Below are 22,077 nucleotides of genomic sequence, written 5' to 3'. Positions count from 1 at the left end.
CGGAATTCGGTACACGTCTTCATCATGCTTGGACGCACCAAAAAGTCTCTTGATGCCATGGTGGCAGGTCCACAGGAAGTCGGCCATTTTGAGTGGAAGATGCGTTTTGGCAGACCCTCAAACTTTGCCAACTTGCCAATGCTTGCCACAAAACACAAAACACAAAGTCTCTTGCGTACATTGTTTGATCCAGAGAAAATGTCTTAGAAAATGTCTTAGGGTGGACGCTGGATCCGGCCTGAACGTGTACATATGCCTGACTGATATCACCTATAGCGCCACCTGTTGGTGGTTGGAAACTTCACTTTGTTTCCACACCTCTTTATGTGACCTGTTTTAACAAACTACATTGCAAAAGAAAAATATACCAAAACAATCCACAAAAAAGTAGTACACAAAACATTACATACCCAAATCATCAAAATCTATCACAAATAATTCCTTTAATACATAAAAATGAAACACAAACCAATTTACACACACAAAACACATAAAAACACACTGACAACCATGACTCATTCTGTGCCAAACCTACTGAACAGTTCGGCGGTCATATTTGGTAACGCTTTGCATTACGTCTAGTTTTAACACTATGCCACAATTTGTTGGGCTGAAGGCACAATGTCACACTCGCCTATACATAGGCTTTTGAAAAGTTCTGCCACTGTATGCCAAGACAAGAAGCAGATGATAGTAGAATACTCATCAATTCCCCTCTTCTTTTTTTTCTTTAGAAATAACAAGATGGGTGGCTCGCCAATTGAAAGAACAGAACCAGGAAAAAAATGGATAGACCTACAACAACCAATCAGAGCAACGTCCCATGTTATTTGCGACCATTGGGGCCAGCTGATAAATTCAACCTTTACCGAATCCCGTAGGAAGGACTGCAAAAACATATTTTCGATCGACAAAATGAATTGATCACGTTTCTCTGTTCCTCTTTCAAAATGAATGCGCTGTCTTGTGCGGTATTTACTTGTGACTGTGCCCTGGTTGGGGACCACTTCAAATCAGCCAATAAAGTTCCTAATCTTATCTCATCTCGTATCACTGCTTATCAAACCGATCCCACAAGAGATAATATTGTGTCATCAGATAACGATCCCTATAAACCCTAGATGGACACGCCATGACATTGTACACACGTTATCTGATACAAGCTGCAGGACAGACGATCAGAGGAATAATGGAGATCCCAGTGTTTGTAGTTCTGATGTTGGTACTACTGAGTGGACAGTCAGTCACATCAAGGTGAGCCTTGGAAACATGTTTTTCAACATGGTATTATCTTTGATAAAACACTGAACATGCCAATGATTGCTTATTGAATCATGCATATTGAATACTGGCTGCTAAAAGTAGGCTAAAAAAACTGAAAACAGTTTTTTGTTCTAAACAGATATGTGTAATAATGCCTGATAATGTACAATTAATATTACATAACTTAGGTGACATGATATTTTATATATTCTTAGACACAGGGAGGTATTATGATGAATACATCTTCATAAATGGGATCAAAGGCATTATTATGGGCGCTTCACTCAAGTGTACTGTTCCCCTATCCATAACGTTAAAAACTAGTCTTAACATCAGTCTCTCCTGCTTCAGCTCACCACAAAGCAATTCCACTCAGGGTACCCAAATGGCTACCAGCTGACCTCCAGCCTACAAGTTTTTGTTAATTTGCTTTTTTGTTTCGGTTTATTTGGAATGTGATTTAGTTGAATGCTGATAGCTGTGTTATGTTGTTTCTATACTTGATTACTCATTTTGTGAGTTACAATTTAACTGTTACTTGTACTTTACTTCTACTTGAATCATTATTATTATTATAAAGTATCACTTTAAGCTTTTGCTTACTCTACCCAACTCTGGTTGCTATACTCTAAAGCTGGTGCTTCAAGAAATATTTTATCTGTAATATCTGACTCATGGAAAAGCTATCCACTATCAACAAAACAAAGTTGTGTTGGGTAAACCTTTGATGTGTTGAAAGTGGATCTTCACAGGGTTCATGATCCCATGAAATCTATTTGAGCTTATCATAAATTGTTATATTACTCAGATAGGCATCCAATTTAGTCTTTCAACTAGATAATGTTTAATCTCTCCCGCCACTCCTAAAGTACCGCTGTCTTCAAGTATCAATAAATGATGTTATCTGAGTAGAAATTGCCATTGTCTTTCAATTTAGTCAGATTAGAGTTGTCTGATCAGCAAACATGTTATCTGCAAATCTCTGTGTTGCTTGTTTTGGGCAGAGTGCTCACAGAAGTGGAGCCAAGAAATTATGACTACACAAAGTATCACCCGCTGCCTGAGGTGAGAGAGCTATTTTCTGTGGAACACCTCAACTTTAGCAGACGAAACGAAATGACTTACATCACACCATGCATTATTTTGCAAGTGGCTTTAGGTGAAAGCGTTTGGTAAATACCTAAATACATTACTATAACTATAATGGATTGTGTTGTAACTGGTGTAGTGGTAAACATTCACGATTTCATTTTTGTATTTGTCCTCATCCTTGCTAATGCTGTGTGATGGTCTGTAGATCACGGCATGGATGAAGCAGATTGAAACCGAGAACCCAGAAGTGGTGTCCAGTGCGGTCTATGGGAAGTCCTATGAGAACAGAGACATTGCATTCCTCAAGGTAAAAAGCCAGGCCTTACCTCACGTTTCAAGAGTACACATGGGGCACGTGTCAGGATGCAGGGGTTGGAGTTCACTCTTTGTCTGCAGCATAATACACAACAGTGTCTTTTTACAAAGTGCCGTCACTAGGGTTGAGGGTTGAGCATGTGCTCTGAATGCCATACCAATGAGCCTGGCTCTTTGGCGTTGCGATCAGGGGACAGGTTTGGTACTCCAGTGTCCTGTAAAGAATAACACTATCAGCCAATGCAACCAGGGGAAAAGCAAACATACAGGCAATGCAGTAAGTGATTGAGCTCACAATAGCTGAAATGCCAAAGAGTAGGATGTTAAAGGTGGAAGAAATTATTTCATCTAAACCATTGAAATGAATGGTGATATTTTTTTTTAAAGACTACTGAACCTGAATCACTCACATTCCACAGGTGCTTTCAGCACCGTTGTAATAGCTGATCTACCGGAGCATGTCATTCAGGCCGATCAGTAAATAGACTTTGGATCGTGCAACTTCGTAGTGCTGTTTGTCATCCCCCTTGTGGACACCTGTTGTAAGTGCAGCTGCAGTATACACACATAAATGTGCAGTTTTGATAAGTGACAGTGAAGATGAGACAAAAATAAAAGCTAAATAACTCATAACTGCTACAAGCCCTTGGCTATCCTCATTTGTGTATATGCTCTATTTATGAACATGAAGAATCATGTATGACAGACATTCATCAGTGCTAATGTACACACTACAGCACATGCAATGGGAATCTGAGGCTCTCTGAGAAAATGACACGTTTCTAGACATTTTTTCCCCATCAAATAAGGAGCAAATTGAATCAGCTTTCATCGTTTGGACCAGTGGTTTGGGTCACTGTCTAGCTGTAGGATAAAACTTGCTCCAGTCAAGTGTTGCCGCATAGCAATGTAATGAAGTTATGGTAAAATTAAGTTTGAGCCCTCTTTGATAATAAGACTAGTGTTGTATGGGCACTATTTATTAAGACTCATGTATTTTTAGATCATAATCAATTCCACAAGTGTTGATGCTCCAAGAAACCCAAAGGATGGTTTGGAAAGGATGATTCACAACATTGACAATTTCTACACTATATATCTGATCAATTTGTGCTATTCGAATCATAAAAGTGTGATTTTCTTTCAAAATCAAGGACATTATCATACACAACCTTTCGTGCAGGAAATCAACATTTTTACCAGCACATGAAGGCTGTGGTCGTTGAGCCCATGGCCTTCTTCTCATGCTGGCTTACTTAAGATATCATCACTTCTGCAGATTGGCCTGAAATCCCCCGAAAACAAGAAGGCCATCTGGATGGACTGTGGTATCCACGCCAGAGAATGGATCTCCCCGGCCTTCTGCCAGCACTTTGTCAAAGAGGTAGGTTGCTTCACCTCCTTATCAAAACACTGTGACGGCTCTTTCAGATGGCCTGTAAGGAAATCCCGCTATGACTCACCTTACTCTCTGTCTCTGACACAGATACTTCGCACCTACAAAACCGACACCAAGGTGGGGGAGATGCTCAAGAACCTGGACTTCTACATCACCCCTGTACTGAATGTGGATGGCTACACGTACACGTGGACAGACAACACGGTGTGTAACTTTGCAACCTAACAACCATTAGATTTTTTGGTCAAAATCTGCTTTTACACATTAGTTCCCTAAAAAGCACTGCAATGGGTGGACAAGTGTGAGATGAGCGTGAGATAACACGTTATGAAGATCATTCATATGGTGTCATACATTTTGAGAAATTTTCAGGCAGTACGTGGTGCGATCAGTCTTTACACGTGAGCAAGAACATAAGATGTAGTGTACACAGGCACTCAGTGCGCTGTTTCTTTCCTTGGTCTTATATATGACTAAATGTATCGATGCCCACGTCTCCAGACTCGGCTGTGGAGGAAAAACAGATCACCAGGCACGGGTGGTTGCAACTGCACAGGCACAGACCTCAACCGCAACTATGATGCCGTGTGGGGGAGTGAGTATTATTCTGTGGATACATTTGCTACACACCAACAGAGAAGGAATTATTTGATATACACTGCATGTGTGAGAAACATTTTAATTGCTGTAGTTGTATACTGACTGAGTATTGAACACTATGTAAATGTACCATATAAGAATGATTATTATTATACGGCTCCTCAGAATGTGTCAAATTCCATCCCAAAAAAGAATGGGCCACCCCAATGTAAGGAGGTCTGGTATTAAAACTACTTACTTACCGAGAGTGAGGTCATGCCGGGAAATATAAAACTGAGGCAAAGCCAGAAACAAGACCTGTTCGTCCCGTCAGGATTTATTTTTCGATAATGACCACCGCACTATACATTATCCCTTGCTTTAAAATCCTTTAAGTAAACGTATAGTTATCTAATTTTTACACCGTGCAGCAACTCTTCAATAAATGTTAATTCAAAGGAATTTCCTTTCTTCTTGTATCGGTTGGTATGTAGTAGCCAGCCCTATAATTTCCCTTTGGGATATGTTCTCATGAAAAATGACATGAAATCACCTTCATGTCAGAGCTGGAATGTAAGTGATGTTCTCCAGATCACTTGATTTGAGACTCTGAATGCTGATGTTGGGTTTGCAGCCATTGGTGTGTCCACGGACTGTTGCTCCATCATCTACCACGGTCCCAAGGCCACATCAGAGCCTGAGACCAAGGCTGTGGTGGACTTCGTGCAGCTCAAGAGCAAAGACATCCTCTGCTTCCTGACCATCCATTCCTTCGGCCAGATGATCCTCTTCCCTTACGGCCACCCCAACATCAAGGCCCCCAACTACGATGAGCTGGTAAGATTAGCAACAGACAGACACAGGCAGAGCCCACTGGCTGGGAGCTCGAACTGATTTGTGACCCTTTTCTTCAGACGGAGGTGGTGAATGCTGCAGCCAAAGCCATCAAGGCAGTTCATGGAATGGACTATGTAGTGGGTTCCCTTACAGAAGTATTATGTACGTTATCTACACACGTCTCTCACTCACTCAAACAATGCTACAAATAACTGGGAGTTTTCGGGAAGTAAATGCAACACTACAGAGCATGAAACACTACTTTTAGTATGCAGGTTTTACATTCCTATTTTTTTTACCCTTTTTTACAAAGAACTCTAGAATGTGATGCTTTTAACCAGTCCTTAATTCTCTAGGTGCCAAACCTTCAGCTAGAGATGGTTAAGTTGACACAGCACAGCATTAATTCCCTGGGACAAAATAGTTCATTACTTTTTCATTTAGCTATATCAATACTTACAGTTACAAAGAGATACAGGTAGGCTGATAAGAAGATAGAGTTTTGTACAGAACAGAATGTAATCTGATGGACCTTTCCCAGACCCTGCAGGAGGCACCTCCATGGACTGGGCTCGTCTCGTCGGTATCCCCTACTCCTTCACATTTGAGCTGAGGGACAAGGGTGAACACGGCTTCGTCCTCCCCGAAGACCAGATCCAGCCCACCTGTGAAGAGGCCTATGAGGGTGCTCGCTCCATCCTCACCTACGTCCACGACAAGGCCTTCTACAACGCTGCTGCCAGCGTTACGGCTACCCTGTGGACAACAGTACTGGCCTCAACACTGCTAGCCCTTCTGTAAAGGAGGAGACCTGCATACATAGAGGGATTTTAATACAGATTCCTCCTTTATGCGCTAGGCACCTCTCTAAGATAAAGAAATCATATAAATGATGAATTCCATCTTTCTATGACACAGTAAAGAAATATAGTATTATGTGTCTCTTTTTTTGCTGCGATATGTGCAAACAGTTTCATGGTTAGAGCACCAAAATGAATAAAAAGCACATGATGTGTCCAAAAAAAGAAAGCAGTCAGACTAGGACAGGTGTAGGTACGTAAATATGTATCGGTCCACATTTTATACAAATTCATGTGAATGTCACAATTATTGCTGTATTACTTGCCAAAATGCCAAAGAATGTTTGCTTGTGGACTTCTTAAATGGCTATATCTATGTGTCACCCCAAGACCTCTAGTAGTGCTTTTTTTCAGTCCTTATTATTTCCCATCCTGTTCTTTACTATCTGCCCAGGCTCTAGATCACATGTGTCAAACTCAAGGCCCGCGGTCCAGATCCAGCCCACCAAGCGATTTCATCCGACCCGTCGGCACCTCAGAATGTTGCAAAAAGTTCCATTGATTTGAATGGGCCACGGAGTAATTTTATTTGGCCCGCCAGATAATATGGAATGTCTATCAGATCTGGCCGGCTGCGGCTGCCGGTATGTCGCACCCACCACTAATACTGCAAGTCCCACAATGCACTGCCACTGAGTTGGTAGGCAACGTCAATTTAGGCCCGCAACTGTTTAGCTCCCCTCCCAAAATGGCCAATATTGGCAAAATATACTAGCCTGACAATGTCATACTCATAATTCTAGTCAGAATATGAGTCTGATACTGCTCCATTGAGCTGTGATTATGGAGCGTGTTTCATCGAACTAGGGAAAAAAATGCCTTTTCGCTCAATTGGATACCTAGAACCAATCAGAGCAACATAGTATGACCATCTGATACATTAAACTTTTACCAGATCCCGTAGGAAGGACGGCAAAAACATCTTTTCGATCGACAAATGCCTTGATCGCGTTTCTCTGTTCCTCTTTCAAAATTGATGCGCTGTCAATATCTGGTTTGCAAGTGTGACTGATGCAAATCCATGGGTTATTGTACAGATTACTTGTCAATAAAAATGCAGTCTTAAACAACGACCAGAATATTTTTTTTAGCTTGTGACAATGTCCGTATGAATTTGTCCAACTCAAACAATAAGCTTGCTTTTGTACAACATTAGGTTTCTGTCAATAGACAGGTGCAGGGCTGGCTTCTCTTTTAAGCAATGGTGGTTAACAGAAATGTTTAACCTGGTTGGTTCACTATTGTGCTACTAACAAAAAAATAACAAAAGTAGCGAAAAAACAGTATCATTATAATCTATAACTGCCTGCACACAGCAGTGATGAAGCTTGCCACAGTTATTGCTGCTGCTGCAAAATATCTTTGCGTCCAACCAGAAAGTTTGTGTTGTGCAGCTGGAGAACTTGGATCAGGTGGGCACTGCCGATAGACAGTATGCCAGTTAGTTGAAGTATGTGAATAATCCAACGCCATAATACATGAAACCAGATATTATCTAGAAACTAATCAGAGTTATTGGAGCTTTTGTAGCTGAAGCTGGGCTTTCTTTTGCACAGCTGGAGTTAGTTCTCTTAAACTATTGGGCCATACTGAAGTGCTTAATGCAGGTCCTAAATGTTTATTCTTTCTTGCCATTCTGTCCATAGAAACGTGTACATGTCTTTTAACAGTGAATTGTTGTTGTTGTTCTGGTTGTGGGAATCTAAACAATGTCCATTACCCAGACATTGCTTTCCAGAACTGCATTCAATTCTGAACGGAAATCTGGGAAGTTCTCATAGGTGTCAGCTATGTGCAGAAGGTTACCACATGTGCGCCCAATTGGTCTTCTTGTGAACTCTGTCATTTCTACAAACTCCACATGAAGGCTGTCTGTTAGTACGAGATCAGATCCGGTGCAGGATCGCAGACATTTCTGAAGTCTGCTTTCATCTTGCTCTCTGATGAATTTCTTCAGATGATTTCCCACTTCCCTCTGTGTCGTAGTCAAATTAGTACCAAATTTGAGCATTTTACAGACCTTTTTGGTGGTTGGTTGAAGGTCAGAGAACAACTTTGTCAGTGCCTCTGGACACAGGGAGAGATGATGATGATGGGTGATCTCCTTCCAGCAGTCAATAACGAACATAGGCTTTTGGATAAGTTATTTGTGCGCTATTTCATAAAGTATCAAAAGAAGAGTATCAGCAGTTATCTTTGTTCTACAGCCATAGCGGCTGAGAACTTCCACAAGATCATCAGAGTCAACTGCGGAAAAATCAGTCATCGCTTCTATCAAAACCTCTCGTTCCTGGTTCCTGGTTGCTCACAAACTGCTGGAAATGTTCTTTAAGATCACTGTACACATTGTTGAAAAGCACCTGTTCAAGGAAGGGGAGGGCAAGTTTGTTTGGCAAATATTGGCAGTCTTCGTAGCCTTTCACAAGGATTCTGCCAACTGCCTTTCATGTTTCAGCAGGAAAATCATGGCGAATGAAGGGCACTTTAACTGTTGCACCGAGTGAGCATCGATCGTAGAATTCATGGCAGAAGCAGCTGAGAACATCTCGCAGTACCCCAGATCCACTGCATGCTTCTTCTGTGTTGTCTTGAAGAATCCGCGTCAGTTTCAGTGTTTTGTTCAAAATCTCTGCATCAGAGAAAGCTGTTATCATGTCATGTAAAGTGTTAGCATTATGTATGGCGATTGTTATAACTTCCTCTGGATGAGTTGGACTGGCAGGCATAGTCAAACCCTCAAAGATCAACGTGTCCTCCGTGTCGTCTTCAACACCATAAATGGGACCAAAGGTTATTTCAGAAACAACAGACATTTCCAAAGCAGAATGGACTCCATCAAAATCACCAATGACATCTTCCACTTGTACTTCTGCTGAGTGGTTTTCAAAACCACTGTGAGCTGAGACAAGGAGCATTTCTGATGTCTCACTCGCATCATCTTTAAGTTCTTTTGGCTTTGTTGCAATGTAAAAGCGTAACATTGTCAGCCTCACTGTTTCATACATAGTGCCAATGGACAGGCAAGTGTCATTAGTAAGGCGGTTCTGTTTAAAGTCCCACACTTCAAACTCAAAATCTGATTCAGATCCTTTAGGAGATATTCCATCAGGAAAGAAAAGTTTCTTTCCCGCTTGAAGGATTTCTTCTAATCCAGCATCATTTTCCAGTTGAACTTTTCTGGTGCCACCTCCCTGCTTTCCCCTCACCTGTTTGGCTTTGTTTTTGTCACTGTGAATCCATCCTATCGCTACATTTCGAGTTGTTTTGAGTTTCTTTGTCCGAGTTGCGAAGTTGCTCTTTTATCTGCATGAGTTGTGTCTTCATTGGTGCTTTCCTTTCTGACTTTCATTTTTTCACAAAGTTTTTCTAGAGCAATGTGGCCTCCGTAGGAGGGAATGTAATTTGCCAGAGTTGCATCATCCATCAGTGATATGACTTGGCTGTCAATCTACACATGAGGAGGAAAAAAAGAAAAGACAATTATTTTCTCTAAAGTGCACATTGCAAATATAATGTCAAGGTAAAGCCTGTTAAGTCAGTGGGAAAATACTGATCTATATGTGCATCATTCTCTACTCACTTATCTACATAAATACATATCTACATACTCACTTGAGTATCTCAATACTGCAATCAAACCTGATATTATTTATTTGAATTCAGTCTAGACACTTTCATAGTAATAGCCATTAGGAAACTCATGATTGACCTGCCAGGGGTGAATGAAGCTAAATAACTTTAACTTAACTTTAACCTAACAACAAACTGACATACTCATTGACGTTTAGGAGGGAAATGCCTTTGTAAGTATTTAGATAAACACAATTACAGTATTTTTTATGTATAGTTTGTTCCAATTGACCCTTCCGCGACCACTCCCCAAAACGGTAACTGATCAATCATAGCATAGCAACGGTTACTAAGCTCGGGACCTCAGTCAAGCGAGCCATTTTGATGAATGGAAGTCAATGAGAGAGACGTCTGCTCGAGAAGAGAAAATGAAACGTTGCGCTTATGGAGTGTGTAATTCTGACAGCCGATATCCAAAAAGGCTGGAGGGAGGGGTAACATTTTATCCCTTCCCGAAACCCAAGACCCAGAGAGAGAAATGCCTGCTGTGGATCAAACAATGTGGACAACCCCCCCATCAGCTGAATGTCAGCAACGTAAACAGAAGCACCTACGTTTGTTCCAAGAAGCTATGTCACTAAAATCTGCCCACTGCATCGAAAACGTGAGAAAACCCTTGCTAAAAATATGATTCAGTTTTACCACCTTACATGTTTGCGTAGCGGCGACTGTCTAGATAATAGAACACATTAACATAGCTGGAATGAACCTGTTAGCCTAAGCATTTGTCTGTCTACAAACACGGCATGTAATGTCGTGGTTGTAGCCTATATAAGCATATTGCAGACCCTTTTGCCTGCTTCGATCTGAGATCTTGCCGTTTTTTCAAAAAATGCTTGTGATTTCTTTGGGTAGAGCTGAAATTGACACGGTTGAAAACATGTTGCCACGCCATTCATACCAATGCTGAGAACCTGGGAAACGTGAATGCTTGACTGATATAGCAACCGTTGCTAAGGGGGGCGGAGTTTGCGGAAGGGTCCATTATATTGGATTTCTGTCACAATTGTTCTAATTGAGTAGGTCACCTGCGATCTCCTCAAATAACTCGTGCTATACCATAGATGGCAGTAGTGGTTGAGAAATGTGAGTGACGGAGTGGCTATTAGACTGCATAAAGAAGAAATCAACAGCGGTACACTGTAAATAGTTACATGAGCTGCACTTACCCATGCACTGACCGCTTGATCGCAAACGCTACATATCGATAGCCTGTCTCCAAGAGCTTTAATGTGTTTGCAAGTGAGAACAGTACAGAAGCACCACATATGCAGGCTATATTGGCGGATGGTAATAGCATCTGAAGCTAAGGGGATGCAGGTGGGGATAGTCCATTAATCATACATGAACGTGACCGTGCCATCGTTGTTTTAGTCAATGCAAATGCAATATTGAAGTTACTTGACAACACAAAGAAGAACTTATCAGATAAGAACAGCCGTCTAGTACCCCGACTGGTTATTATTATTGGTATACTATTTTGGCAAGAGTCTGCAGGCATTGTTCACTTAGCCTGCCCAACCTGCTGGTAGCCTGCTCACCTGCACACAGTCACCTTATGCACCATGGACCCATTAGACATGCACACTGTACGTTTGCAGTTGTTCTAGCTAAAAGGGTTGGGCGAAATGTTAACTTTTTGACGCGATGTATTCGTTGACTCGTCCGACCATATTAGCAAACACATGTGCAACTCCAGGCACCAAAACAACACATATTACAGTTTCACTCACCTTTTGGTCTTCCATTAACGATATGGCTTCTTCTGGAACCCCTCGAACCCGCAAGAAGTCGCAAAGTGAAGCCATGTTAGCACAAGTAGGCTAGGGCTACTGGCTACTTTGCGTGTGGTTTCCTCCTACTGCATAAAGCAAAGTGTCTCTCCCACGGAGGTTGTTCCTTACAGATACCCGTAGTTCTGACTTTGCAGTCAGAATTCTGACTTTTTTCTCAGAATTCTGAGATTAAAGTCAGAATTCTGAGATTAATGTCAGAATTCTGACATTAATTTCAGAATTCTGACTTTTTATCTCAGAATTCTGAGATTAATGTCACAATTCTGAGATTAATGTCAGAATTCTGCCTTTATTCTCAGAATTCTGAGATTAAAGTCAAAATTCTGACTTTTTTCTCCGAATTCTGAGAATAAAGTCAGAACTTAATTTTTTTTTTACATGTGTGGCCCTAATCCTCTTCCGTACTCGAGCCTGCGAGACGTGAAAGCTGACTTGCATAAAACAGCTGCTACTGGCAGTAGTCTGTCACGGTAAACTACTAAATACGCCAGGAATTAATAAAGCCTCATATCAGTATTTCATTTGGTCTCAGCATTAATATTCTGACCCTTTTGTGCTCTGTAGATAGGAAAAAGCCACCTAAAAAGAAGAGAGATGCCAGAAGTTTTTTTTCTACCCAGAGAGACAGGCGCTACCAAGAAGCCCATGTCGTCGTTAGCACTACCCACACAGTGCGACCCTGCTAGCCTTACTTCGCCACCCATTCTACAATGGAAACATGTTTTAAAAGTTGTTAGTGTGTATACATGTACCTTTTGCTTGTATTAAATATATCCCTATCGTCTGCAATCTTTCAACCAGTGTGTTAGCAGTAGCTGGTCTTGTTGAAGGCAAAAGTAATAAGCAGTCAACTTAGCATGGTTAGTGATTGATGAATTGCTGTGCAGGATAAAATTCAGCCTGAAGCTACAGATGAAAAGCAGGATGATGATTAATCAGCATAAGGGGTTCAGATAAGACGTTGAATTGTCCATTTTTGGTAAAGATTGCATTCAAAGACTGTTTTTTAAGGGATGTTTAGACAATGTGACCCATGAATGCTATCATTCACACTGGCTATTTTGAGAATAAATGTTAAACATTGTAGGTAGTAAAAATGTGCAATAAATTGGGATGCCCAAATGTATGCAGCATATAATTAATCAATACAATATTACATTGCACTGCAATGAATCCAGTAGGGGAGAGTGGGGTGAGTTGTGCCAGGTTTTTTTTTAAGTGACTTTTAAGCAAGGCCGTGACAATAATGCTTCCAACTTATTATGTACATATATTTCAGGAGGTGGTGCATCCTTGGGAATTAGTATTTAAGAAATATAGCTTTCTGAAAAAAAGTGTTCGGGGGCAAGTTGTGCCATTAAAGAGAATACATTGCCGTAAATTGTGCCATTGATTATTGAAGTAAAACAGTATATTTGCATCTCAGAAACTGTGATGCTATATAAAAGCTAGACAAATTCAATGCAAAATTACTCATTTAAGGTTTATTTAAAGTTATTTTACAACATCAAAGGCCGATTTTCTACAAGCCTATTATAGTGTAGCTTACCAAAGCACTGAAACATGTGTGAGATGTTTTCAAACTTGTCTATAACAAGACACAACAATCAAAAAACTGTGATCATAGAAATTTTACTTTGAAAGGCAAAAAAACAGTTGTTTGAACTTAAACGTGCTTATCTCTCATGCAAAGAGGCTCCAAAAATGGCTGACTCTTCAAAAATGTGTGGTCACTTGACCAATTTTTTCTATGGTTCCCTAGAAAAAAGGGGTGGCACAACTTCCCTGCTGGCACAAATTACCCCACTCTCCCTTACAGATGATGTAGGCTTAGTACAGCTCCATAAAACCTGAACCAATTACCTACATATTACAAATTAATTTCAGAACAAACAAATGCACTTCATGTACTTCTCAGTTATGTAATTTGTTCATTAAGGCAATATTTTGACATGCATTCAGGAAACTTAGAAATCCAGTGCAGATGTAGTGCAGGTTGGAAGCAGCAGCTGGACCATAAGGGCTTCAGATGAGGTGGAGAATTGTATTATTCTTATTATGTTTAAATCAGTTCCAAGTTCCACAAGTTAGTGCACAAATGTTAATACATTTAAATAAAGTTTGCCTGTATAACATCAATTTTTTTATATGGGGGGGGGGGGGGGGGGGGGTGTCCCTACCAATGCTGAGACCCTTGGTACCACGTGCTTCATTACTGCACTTTACTGGAATAAATATTGCACACTTGGAAAAAAGATTGCGCACTTTACTGGAATAAAGACAGATTGCTGCATCAACCACAAAAGAAACTCCCTTTTTCTTACGAACACAGATTGCTACATCATCCACAAAAGAAACTTCCTTTTCCCCAAAAAAGCGCTGGCGGGCCAGAATTGGTCCTGGAGCTGGCTGCTGACGACTCATGGTGTAGGCTACTAAAGAGGTTCCAGCGTGCCTGATCTCATCTCAACTCATCTCGTATCACTGCTTGTCAAACCGATCCCCTGACATTGTACACACGTTATCTGATACAGGCTGCAGGACAGACGATCGAAGGAATAATGGAGATCCCAGTGTTTGTAGTTCTGATGCTGGTACTACTGAGTGGACAGTCAGTCACAGCAAGGTGAGCCTTGGAGACGTGTTTTTTAACATGGTATTATCTCTGTAAAAACACTGAACATGCCAACGATTGCATATTGAATCATGCATATTGAATACTGGCTGCCAAAAGTGGGCTAAAAAAACTCTGAAAACGTTTTTTTGTTCTAAACAGATAAGTGTAATAATGCCTGATAATGTACAATTAATATTACATAACTTGATATTTTATATATAATGAATACATCTTCATAAATGGGATCAAAGGCATTATTATGGGTGCTTCACTCAAGTGTAGCCTACTGTTCCCCTATCCATAACGTTAAAAACTAGTCTTAACAGCAGTCTCTCCTGCTTCAGCTCACCACAAAGCAATTCCACTCAGGGAACCCAAATGGCCACCAGCTGACCTCCAGCCTACAAGTTTTTGTTAATTTGCTTTTTTGTTTTGGTTTATTTGGAATGTGATTTAGTTGAATGCTGATGTCTGTGTTATGTTGTTTCTATACTTGAGTACTCATTTTGTGAGATACAATTGAACTGTTACTTGTACTTTAAGGAACTTTACTTCTACTTGAATCATTATTATTATTATAAATTATAAAACAATTGGGTTCTATCGCGTAATTTAGCTGTTTTTGATTGGACGAGAGACGTTCCATGCTATAGGTTATTCGTCAACATACCAACAGTTACGGGACTTTTCACAGCTAATAATAAATCACTCCGCGATGAAAAATTTGCGTTGATGATAACCGTTAATTTTAAATTCTTAAAATTCCAAACCAAGACGTTGACAATGGAACTATTTTTTGTTGCGGAGAAACAATGGCGAAAAATAAACCATTTTTAATCATTTCCTGTTGAAATGTTAATTTGTTGACGGTAGAATTGTTTTATAAAAGCAATATAGCACTCGTGTGGGAGTGGGGTAGGTAAGGGATAATCCCACGGGTGTTGTTGCCTATGCCACTCGGCCTGCGGCCTCGGTGGCTACGGCCGAACACCACACGTGGGATTATCCCTTACCTACCCCACACCCACTCGTGCTATATTGCTTAAGTAACAACACTCTAAGCTTTTGCTTACTCTACCCAGCTCTGGTTGCTATACTCTAAAGCTGGTGCTTCAAAGAAATATTTTATCTGTAATATCTGACTCATGGAAAAGCTATCCACTATCAACAAAACAAAGTTGTGTTGGGTAAAACTTTGATGTGTTGATAGTGGATCTTCACAGGATTCATGATCCCATGAAATCTATTTGAGCTTATCATAAACGCCTCAAAAAAATTCGGAAACGTTTTTTCTGTCGATTATTTCTCCTCTTTAATAATACCAATTGGTATTGTATTGTATATCGTTGGAAAGCCTGATTAGTCACCTTTACAACGAGGTACAACTTGTAAGGATCGTGCATTTGTGGAATGAGCAACACAGCTAACCGTGTGGGTAGCGGCCCATTTTTTTTTGCTAAAACCCCTTCAATATTCTTCTGTTGGTATTCACTCTTGTTTTGAGTTGATTGGTGAAGTTGATGATTCTCCCACAGTATTAGGAAAAAACAACACATATTGACCATTTTTACACTTTATTCATTTTACACTGTCAGGGACCTCAGTAGCAGTAGATTGTTATATTACTCATATAGGCATCCAATTTAGTCTTTCAACTAGAGATAATGTTTCATCTCTCCAATCCTGAAGTACAGCAGTCTTCAAGTATCAATAAATTATGTTATCTAAGTAGAAATTGCCATTGTCTTTCAATTTAGTCAGATTAGAGTTGTCTGATCAGCAAACATGTTATCTGCAAATCTCTGTGTTGCTTGTTTTGGGCAGAGTGCTCACAGAAGTGGAGCCAAGAAATTATGACTACACAAAGTATCACCCGCTGCCTGAGGTGAGAGAGCTATTTTCTGTGGAACACCTCGACTTTAGCAGACGAAACGAAATTACTTACATCACACCATGCATTTTTTTGCAAGTGGCTTTAGGTGAAAGCATTTGGTAAATACCTAAATACATTACTATAACTATAATAGATTGTGTTGTAACTGGTGTAGTGGTAAACATTCACGATTTAATTTTTGTATTTGTCCTCATCCTTGCTAATGCTGTGTGATGGTCTGTAGATCACGGCATGGATGAAGCAGATTGAAACCGAGAACCCAGAAGTGGTGTCCAGCGCGGTCTATGGGAAGTCCTATGAGAACAGAGACATTGCATTCCTCAAGGTAAAAAGCCAGGCCTTACCTCACGTTTCAAGAGTACACATGGGGCACGTGTCAGGATGCAGGGGTTGGAGTTCACTCTTTGTCTGCAGCATAATACACAACAGTGTCTTTTTACAAAGTGCCGTCACTAGGGTTGAGGGTTGAGCATGTGCTCTGAATGCCATACCAATGAGCCTGGCTCTTTGGCGTTGCGATCAGGGGACAGGTTTGATACTCCAGTGTCCTGTAAAGAATAACACTATCAGCCAATGCAACCAGGGGAAAAGCAAACATACAGGCAATGCAGTAAGTGATTGAGCTCACAATATCAGCTGAAATGCCAAAGAGTAGGATGTTAAAGGTGGAAGAAATTATTTCATCTAAACCATTTAAATTAATGGTGATATTTTTTTAAAAAGACTACTAAACCTGAATCACTCACATTCCACAGGTGCTTTCAGCACCGTTGTAATAGCTGATCTACCGGAGCATGTCATTCAAGCCGATCAGTAAATAAACTTTGGAACGTGCAATTTCGTAGTGCTGTTTGTCATCCCCCTTGTGGACACCTGTTGTAAGTGCAGCTGCAGTATACACACATACATGTGCAGTTTTGATAAGTGACAGTGAAGATGAGACAAAAATAAAAGCTAAATAACTCATAACTGCAACAAGCCCTTGGCTATCCTTATTTGTGTATATGCTCTATTTATGTTCACTTTCCTTTAAGAATCATGTATTTTTAGATCATAATCAATTCCACAAGTGTTGATGCTCCAAGAAACCCAAAGGATGGTTTGGAAAGGATGATTCACAACATTGACAATTTCTACACTATATATCTGATCAATTTGTGGTTATTCGAATCATAAAAGTGTGATTTTCTTTCAAATTCAAGGACATTTTCATACACAACCTTTCGTGCTGGAAATCAACATTTTTACCAGCACCTGAAGGCTGTGGTCGTTGAGCCCATGGCCTTCTTCTCATGCTGGCTTACTTAAGATATCATCACTTCTGCAGATTGGCCTGAAATCCGCCGAAAACAAGAAGGCCATCTGGATGGACTGTGGTATCCACGCCAGAGAATGGATCTCCCCGGCCTTCTGCCAGCACTTTGTCAAAGAGGTAGGTTGCTTCACCTCCTTATCAAAACACTGTGACGGCTCTTTCAGATGGCCTGTAAGGAAATCCCGCTATGACTCACCTTACTCTCTGTCTCTGACACAGATACTTCGCACCTACAAAACCGACACCAAGGTGGGGGAGATGCTCAAGAACCTGGACTTCTACATCACCCCTGTGCTGAATGTCGATGGCTACACGTACACATGGACAGACAACACGGTGTGTAACTTTGGAACCTATTAACCATTAGATTTTTCGGTCAAAATCTGCTTTTACACATTAGTTCCCTAAAAAGCACTGCAATGGGTGGACAAGTGTGAGATGAGCGTGAGATAACACGTTATGAAGATCATTCTTATGGTGTCATACATTTTGAGAAATTTTCAGGCAGTACGTGGTGCGATCAGTCTTTACACGTGAGCAAGAACATAAGATGTAGTGTACACAGGCACTCAGTGCGCTGTTTCTTTCCTTGGTCTTATATATGACTATATGTATCGATGCCCACGTCTCCAGACTCGGCTGTGGAGGAAAAACAGATCACCAGGCACGGGTGGTTGCAACTGCATAGGCACAGACCTCAACCGCAACTATGATGCCGTGTGGGGGAGTGAGTATTATTCTGTGGATACATTTGCTACACACCAACAGAGAAGGAATTATTTGATATACACTGCATGTGTGAGAAACATTTTAATTGCTGTAGTTGTATTCTGACTGAGTATTGAACACTATGTAAATGTACCATATAAGAATGATTATTATTATACGGCTCCTCAGAATGTGTCAAAAAATTCCATCCCAAAAAAGAATGGGCCACCCCAATGTTAGGAGGTCTGGTATTAAAACTACTTACTTACCGAGAGTGAGGTCATGCCGGGAAATATAAAACTGAGGCAAAGCCAGAAACAAGACCTGTTCGTCCCGTCAGGATTTATTTTTCGATAATGACCACGCACTATACATTATCCCTTGCTTTAAAATCCTTTAAGTAAACGTATAGTTATCTAATTTTTACACCGTGCAACAACTCTTCAATAAATGTTAATTCAAAGGAATTTCCTTTCTTCTTGTATCGGTTGGTATGTAGTAGCCAGCCCTATGATTTCCCTTTGGGATATGTTCTCATGAAAAATGACATGAAATCACCTTCATGTCAGAGCTGGAATGTAAGTGATGTTCTCCAGATCACTTGATTTGAGACTCTGAATGCTGATGTTGGGTTTGCAGCCATTGGTGTGTCCAAGGACTGTTGCTCCAACATCTACCACGGTCCCAAGGCCACATCAGAGCCTGAGACCAAGGCTGTGGTGGACTTCGTGCAGCTCAAGAGCAAAGACATCCTCTGCTTCCTGACCATCCATTCCTTCGGCCAGAAGATCCTCTTCCCTTACGGCCACCCCAACATCAAGGCCCCCAACTACGATGAGCTGGTAAGATTAGCAACAGACAGACACAGGCAGAGCCCACTGGCTGGGAGCTCGAACTGATTTGTTCCTGTGACCTTTTCTTCAGACGGAGGTGGTGAATGCTGCAGCCAAAGCCATCAAGGCAGCTCACGGAATGGACTATGTAGTGGGTTCCCTTACAGAAGTATTATGTACGTTATCTACACACGTCTCTCACTCACTCAAACAATGCTACAAATAACTGGGAGTTTTCGGGAAGTAAATGCAATACTACAGAGCATGAAACACTGCTTTTAGTATACAGGTTTTACATTCCTATTTTTTTTACCCTTTTTTACAAAGAACTCTAGAATGTGATGCTTTTAACCAGTCCTTAATTCTCTAGGTGCCAAACCTTCAGCTAGAGATGGTTAAGTTGACACAGCACAGCATTAATTCCCTGGGACAAAATAGTTCATTACTTTTTCACTTAGTTATATCAATACTTACAGTTACAAAGAGATACAGGTAGGCTGATAAGAAGATAGAGTTTTGTACAGAACAGAATGTAATCTGATGGACCTTTCCCAGACCCTGCAGGAGGCACCTCCATGGACTGGGCTCGTCTCGTCGGTATCCCCTACTCCTTCGCATTTGAGCTGAGGGACAAGGGTGAACACGGCTTCGTTCTCCCCGAAGACCAGATCCAGCCCACCTGTGAAGAGGCCTATGAGGGTGCTCGCTCCATCCTCACCTACGTCCACGACAAGGCCTTCTACAACGCTGCTGCCAGTATTACGGCTACCCTGTGGACAACAGTACTGGCCTCAACACTGCTAGCCCTTCTGTAAAGGAGGAGACCTGCATACATAGAGGGATTTAAATACAGATTGCTCCTTTATGCGCTAGGCACCTCTCTAAGATAAAGAAATCATATAAATGATGAATTCCATCTTTATATGACACAGTAAAGAAATATAATATTATGGGTCTCTTTTTGTGTTGCGATATGTGCAAACAGTTTCAGGGTTAGAGCACCAAAATGAATAAAAAGCACATGATGCGTCCAAAAAAGAAAGCCGTCATTCTAGGACAGGTGTAGGTACGTAAATATGTATCAGTCCACATTTTAATGGTGATGCTCTTAAGTCTATGTTCTAAAATTACTGAATAGAGATAGACAGATGATATTACATTTGATCTATTAATGTGTACTTTTATAATTTGGTCTTCCTATTGGTCACCGTATGTATAGCTACAACTGAAGAAAGTACTTTAAAGGACTAAAGGACTTTAAAAGATATTATAAACCACAGCTTATAGTAAGATGACGCAATACTGAAACAATGTCCTCATACCTTCAACTTTCATGCTGAATGGCCTCTCTCCCTCTTACACATCACCAACTGACTCACAAGTTGTGTTCCCCCTTCTATTCTTGCAAACAACGTCAATAAACAAGTAAATAAATAAACAAACACACACACATAAACAAATAAATCTCCCAATAATACAAACATATTTCTTGGTCCAATTGAAATTTATTGGTAACATTTAAGACAATACACTGTTCCCACATTGATAACAATACATTGTCATCAACATAATTCATGTTTAAGTTGTTATATATTATATGTCTTTCAGGGGATTGTAACATGGATACTTCCTGCACTTTGTTTCAATAAGACTTTGCTTGATCTTTTTTTTATTTAAATATGGGTGAGCCGACTGCTTTGGAGTGTACAGAACTGAGCGCCACGGGTCAAAGGTGAGGGGTCAAAGGTGAGGGCATTGGGTACTCGGGTCAAGCGGCCACAGAGATGTCCTGCTTTAAGGTGCATGACTCCTTATGAAACCACTATTTATCTGAAGGGCTTGTGATGTGACTCCACATACACTCACAAATCACGAGGAATCATTCATACACACACCCACACAGAGAGAGATGAAGCCTCAGGTTCCTGGAACTCACAGGTCCTGAAGAAGCTATTTTTCCATTCACTGCTCTCATCTCTTACAAACATGAGACTAGTGGCCTCAACTGCACTGAACACAGCTGTGTGAACACACCACACGCATAGTTGCTACACTAGAAAAGACAGACCCACAGTCCAGCTTTTGTTTCCCCTGGCAGTTCAGTTCACAAAACCGCAAGCAAGTTCCTGTCCAAGGCTCACCTTGGTCCTGATCGCATGTTCCAGCAGTGCTGCTCTTAAGCGGTTCAATTCAAGGAGACTGACTAGGCGGTAATAAAAGAATATGTTTTTTTTTCCTTGTGAGAAAGACCAGATACACAAAAATACAACATTGCAGGTGAGGATTTTCCCTTTTGACCAAGTCCGTTTCATTCTTTTTTTTCATGTTGATTGACCATTTTTCCAGCATCATTTCACATTTGTACTAAAAAGACTCCTAACAGCATATGTCAGTACTACTACTCGTCCGTCAGCTACTTATCTTATGGATAAAACCAATTTAAAAACTGAACTGGGAGGCTGACCTCAAAACAGTTGTTCTTTACAAACATATACAACTACTGTACAGTGTTAGCCACACTAGCATCCGCACCCAATGCGAAACAATAACTGAAAAAAAAAAATCCTTCAAAACAAAAATGCACTTTTACAAAAGTGGTCCTCCACAATAATGACCAATGTCATTCATACCCATCATAAATATAGCACTCTATATTAAATAGTTACCTTTTCTAAATGCATGGGGGAAAAAAACAATTAAACAAAAATAACAACAAAAAATACTAGCAAATATACAGTATGTTTCCAACTGGTTGACTGAATACAATGAAAGGTAGAGGGCACCAAAGTTAGGCATCACACACGTCTTACAATCCCAGGTCCCTGCTATTCTGGGTACCAAGATCATGGTTCTCCTCTCATATACAATGCCAGCTCACACTTTACGCTAACTCTTACTTTAAGACTCTTGGCCAAATGGATTGCTTCAGGAGTGTGTAA

At 40.7% G+C, this 22,077-nt stretch overlaps 2 protein-coding genes across 2 annotated transcripts; both read left to right on the top strand.

Moving 5' to 3' along the window:
• Window positions 1-1,189: 1,189 nt before the first annotated feature.
• LOC308361576 (carboxypeptidase O-like) lies at window positions 1,190-6,286 on the top strand (the record flags this gene model as incomplete). Its single annotated transcript, XM_080833965.1, has 9 exons — window positions 1,190-1,254; window positions 2,268-2,328; window positions 2,561-2,662; window positions 3,950-4,054; window positions 4,157-4,273; window positions 4,571-4,664; window positions 5,283-5,485; window positions 5,563-5,647; window positions 6,027-6,286. 9 exons carry the CDS (start codon window positions 1,190-1,192, stop codon window positions 6,284-6,286), a joined length of 1,092 nt encoding a protein of 363 aa, XP_080690091.1.
• An 8,046-nt stretch (window positions 6,287-14,332) lies between these two features.
• LOC308362217 (carboxypeptidase O-like) lies at window positions 14,333-19,953 on the top strand (the record flags this gene model as incomplete). Its single annotated transcript, XM_080834779.1, has 9 exons — window positions 14,333-14,397; window positions 16,213-16,273; window positions 16,506-16,607; window positions 17,610-17,714; window positions 17,817-17,933; window positions 18,231-18,324; window positions 18,945-19,147; window positions 19,230-19,314; window positions 19,694-19,953. 9 exons carry the CDS (start codon window positions 14,333-14,335, stop codon window positions 19,951-19,953), a joined length of 1,092 nt encoding a protein of 363 aa, XP_080690905.1.
• Window positions 19,954-22,077: the final 2,124 nt, after the last annotated feature.

This window comes from Sprattus sprattus (genome assembly GCF_963457725.1).
Source record: "Sprattus sprattus genome assembly, chromosome: 3".
Taxonomy (NCBI): domain Eukaryota; kingdom Metazoa; phylum Chordata; class Actinopteri; order Clupeiformes; family Clupeidae; genus Sprattus; species Sprattus sprattus.
Note: the sequence above shows the minus strand (reverse complement) of the source record. Positions and strands in the feature narration are given on the sequence as shown.